Source organism: Pteropus alecto, unplaced genomic scaffold (genome assembly GCF_000325575.1).
Source record: "Pteropus alecto unplaced genomic scaffold, ASM32557v1 scaffold20, whole genome shotgun sequence".
NCBI lineage: Eukaryota > Metazoa > Chordata > Mammalia > Chiroptera > Pteropodidae > Pteropus > Pteropus alecto.
This window is the reverse complement of record NW_006436298.1, coordinates 34648516-34653151: the sequence shown is the minus strand read 5'-3', so window position 1 is coordinate 34653151 and position 4636 is coordinate 34648516. Positions and strand designations below refer to the sequence as shown.

The window sequence follows — 4636 nt, the reverse complement described above, 5'->3', positions numbered from 1 at the left end:
CCAGAAATGCGCTTGTGTACTTGTCAGTTAACGATAAAAAATTTCCAGGTAACAGTAGAAGGGTAAATGAAGGGGGAAAGTGGAAATATGAGGGCTGTCCTACATCTTTTTCCTCAATACTGTTCATCTGTCCTCTTAACCATTTACTCCATTCACACCTGCCTTGCCTCGTGGTAGTACGTGCATGAATGTGCACATATGTATGTGTGTGTTTCTGAACTAGGATCATGAAATTTCGTCAGCTCTGGAAACATACACATGAAGGGAATTAAATTCTGCGATGCCTCCTATGCTGTTAGTTCTGTGAACTTGTGCTTTGTAGTTTTTCAGAAAAATTTGTATTGCCATTAAGAAGGCTTCATCTACGAACTCCTGAAAAACGTTTCTTAGAGCATGTCTTGTGAATTCAGACCATAAAATAAAAAGGGTGCTTGTGTGTAAAGGCATAACCTGGATATGAAGACAAATTTTATATTTTCCTTTTCTTTGATCACTGCTCTAGCTGCTCTTTTTCTCTAGACCACCCTCCTGTTCAAACGTACTTCTTGCTGTCACATCTCTCTAAAACATCCTTTTAAAAGCTGCTGTCTCAACGCTAAGAATATGCTATTTGAGGACATCTCGTGTGGTTTTCTGATGCTCAGACAAAAGAGAAGGGAAACAACCACTTTACTAATAATACAGGAGAGTGATGATTCTTACACTGCACTTATTTCTGGCGAGAAAGAAAAGAAAAACCCTAGGAGGGCCAAATAATTCCCAATATAAAAATGATGTTTACAAATATAGTCTTGCCTTGGCAGAGCAGAAAGCCAACTTTGGTTGGAATATGTCCTGCAAACATGGCATTACCAAGGCAGCTTATAGCACCGATCGAGTCAGGTCTGGAGCATAGGATGACAGCCAATGAACTGTGCCTGAAGTAGAAAAGCTTTGAGAAACATCAGTGGTCCTGGTGCGGAAAAGACAGATCTGTTTTTTCTCACATTACAGCCTGTGCTTCTCTATTTACAGTGACCTGAAATGGCAGGAGTGCTGTGGTGGGCTAATAAAGCCCTTGGTAGGACTGTTTCTTGAATGCATTTGTCTTTGCCTTTTTTTGTAAGTGGCACATATTTAAAAAAAACACACATTTAATAATAAAAAAATAATAACCTTAGCAGACTGTTGCAGGTAATGTGGTATAAACTCATTGTTAACAAGAAGAACAAAATTACTGTGCTGGAAGACTGGGTCCTGAAGGCTGTGTTTGGCACTGTTCCATCATCACTATGTGATCTTCCTCTTGATGACAGTGAGCTCTTTCTGAAGTTCACTGAACTTGGGGCGGTTTTCAGGTTTATAATCCCAACACCTCATCATAATTTTAAAGATATCCTCCGGACAATTCTGTGGGGCTGACATTCGGTATCCTGAAGACCCAAGAGAAGAACAGGGAATTTAGAATGGAGATAAGATGTAAATGTCAATGCAGGTTTGCAGTTTGTAAATTTAGTACCGTATGTTGTAGGTGTAATAAAAACAAAAAACCCGTTTCAGGGCAAACGGATTTTTTGTTTTCTATAGGTGGGGCAGAATTCTATATTACAGAGCCATAGAATTACCTCCTAGTTCAAGGAACCCACTTTTTGTTTGTTCGTTTTGTCACAAAGTCTAATGTGAGATACATCACATACAAATACATAGTTTAAGTATTTGCTTTTAGAATCTGCTTTTAGGTGCTGTGTGTGGAATTTTAAAAAAATCGTCTCTCCAGGTTTTTGAAGATTAAGAGAGGATGAGGATTTAATAAACACTAATCCAAAGTGAAATAAAAATGAATACGAATTATATTCCTTTACAGTCCAAAGAGAATCTTTAATTCAAAGTTGGCTGGCGGTGTCCCAGTAGTGTGCTGGGTTGGGTGCCCGTGCATGTTTGCCTCAGGATGTCAGATGTCTGCGAGAAGCAGGAAAAGGTAGGAAGGAAGCTAGAAAGTCATCCTCTTACAACCAGTTCCACAACCACATCCCTCTTGAGCAGCCTGACACTAAGGCATTGACATTTTGTCAAAAGCATTCTTTCTGATGAAAGCTGTGGACTGCACAAGTGCGTGCTAGGGTGTCACCATCACCTACTTACTTATTCCTATCTCTGATTTGGGAACCATAGTGTTTCTTCAGAAGTATTACAGAATTCTCAAAAACTTCTTCCTAAAGTCTAACTACATTTCGATTTGCAGTAATATTAATGGTGTTTATCTGGCATAAAATAAAAAAAATAGGAGCTTGAGGAACACTATCCTATTTCACATGAAGAGAGTTGACTGGCATCACCTTGCAGATGGCACACCAGGCAGGGGGAGTAGAAGAAAAGCCTGGAGCTCTCTATTTTTAAAGTGTTGCAATTTTCAAAAGACTTCTGTTTGTTGCTTTTTGTTGTATAAGACCCACATGATCCACAGAGTTCAGAAATGGATTCATAAACACCTCTGCTCTCCCTTTACATACCTAAACAGTATGTACCACCCTCTCCTTCCCCAGGAAAACCACAGCGCTGGCCCTTGCAGCCGGGTATGAATATTACTACTCCGTGTCTTTGGCTTACCTCTTTCCACTTGCTCACGTGCTTGCTGATTTGTCATTCCAGGGTATGGACAGACACCTAAGCTGAAGGTCTCCCACAGGAGGATGCCAAAGCTCCACACGTCACTCTCTGAACTATATCTCCCTAGAGGGCAAACAAAACCATAACCAGGTGAGTGGATAGATAGGTAACCATTTCTGGGTATGTATGTCTAGGTTAGTCACATACTAACATATTTAAACTTACCAAAGGAACTCAATTACTAGTGAACCTATTGTTTTCACTAGTTTTACTTTCCCGGACTAGTAATATTACCAAATAAATGAACAGTCTTCAGGCTGCTAGTTTAACTAAATGAGCTTCCAAATCACTTTTTCCCTATCAAGAACAAATATTCAGCCAGCATGCAAGCTTACTTTCTCTGTGGTATCTAAATGAGATGGATGATTTATATAAAACATATATAAATTTGTACACATCAATGCCTAGGAGATTGAATAAGTTGGATTTCTGCAATTTTGCCTTCTGCCTGCATCATTATCATTCCGCTAAAATTACAAACAAACTTAAAGCAATAAGGAAAGTTTCTTAACTTTAATTTTTTACTCATCACTGTTTACAGATATTCTTACTTGCTTAAAGGTCTCATTTTCTCCACTGATCATTTCATTTACTGAAAATATATTTTTGTGTGTTTTGAATAGAGTAGAAATTAACATAGCGGGCTGATAAAAACAACTCCTTTAAATTACATGGTGCCTTGTTTTGTCAAAATATCCTGGTGCACCTGTTTTACTATGCAACATAAGCTAAGTTCTTAGAATTTTTTTTTTTTTTTTTTTGGTAGTCTTCTAGAGAAGCAGAGTAAAAACCAGCACAAGATACCTTCTGGACATGGATGTGAAATCAAGGAGGCAAAATAGAAAAATTTTTTCCAGTCTCCAAGAGGTAAGAATTTCCAAGATTTTTCCAACGGATTTGTATTTTTATTTTATATATAGGGCATAATTAATCATAATTAAATCCCATTTGCAGTGGTGTTAAAGGATTCTTAAATGATTTCATTTCTATCTTCCTTGTAGCTACACCCCATAACTCTGCCTTCTCCAGGATTTATAAATAACTCCCTCTCAAATCATCTTGTTACTTTAAAGTAGGATGGTGTTTTCACTTTCTTAAAAAAAGTAAAGTGAGAATGAGAGTATGCCTATGCTATGATAACTGCTCTGACGTTACAGTTTAGAGTGTACTTACTGATTATCATCTCCAGCTGTGAAAATTAGCTTCCTTCTTAGTATACAGTAATTATGGACATTCATTATGATATTTGGTAGGGAGATTAGTTTTATTGTCTGCATATCAACTCTATCTTGTTTGGCATCTAATGATTTAATACTTTTCATGAAAATCATTCAATGGCTACAGTTAAGACTAATTTCGTAAGAAAATACAAGGGATACAGAGTCAGATACCTTCTTTTTATAAGATAATATCTGGGCAGATATCAAGAAAGGCATGTTGTATATAAACCAACATTCCATAAATAAAAGCTTTTAACTCCATAACTTTGACTTTTGAACCTGGTTTCGATAATTTTTAAAAATTTTATTATTAGTTTCAAGTATACAGTATATTGGTTAGACATTTATATAGATTATAAAATGATCCCCCTGACAGCTTTCTCTCCTCTGGCTCTCCACCTAGCCATTACATTAATGCTGACTGCATTCCCTATGCCATGTTCCCCATCCCAGGGACCGACTATCAATTACTAATTTGTACTTCTTTAACTCTTTAACCCATTCTCCCAGCCTCTCAATTGCCCTTCCCTCTGGTCGTCACAGATTGTCCTCTATATTTGACTCCATTTTTAATTAGTTTGTTCTTTTTGCTCCTTGGATTCCACATATAAGTGAAATCATATGGTATTTATCTCTCTTTGTCTGACTTATTTCACTCAGCATAATAACCTCTAGGTCCATCCATTTTGTTGCAAATGGTAGGATTTCATTTTTTTTTAAATGGCCGAGTAATATTCCATTGTATATGTGAACCATAACTTTTTTTTCCA

The 4636-nt window shown here is 37.1% G+C and overlaps 1 protein-coding gene across 4 annotated transcripts in view; it reads right to left on the bottom strand.

The window, feature by feature from the left end:
* Window positions 1-652: 652 nt before the first annotated feature.
* Window positions 653-4636, bottom strand: part of FER (FER tyrosine kinase) — a 366069-nt gene continuing 362085 nt past the window's right edge. For all 4 annotated transcript variants that reach the window (XM_025047716.1, XM_015590541.2, XM_006913383.3 and 1 more), the window contains 2 exons: window positions 2587-2709; window positions 653-1412 (listed from right to left, as the gene is read on the bottom strand). In XM_025047716.1, the coding sequence (XP_024903484.1) occupies window positions 1270-1412; window positions 2587-2709 (266 nt within the window). In that variant the 3' untranslated portion in view covers window positions 653-1269. The remainder of the gene's footprint in view (window positions 1413-2586; window positions 2710-4636) is intronic.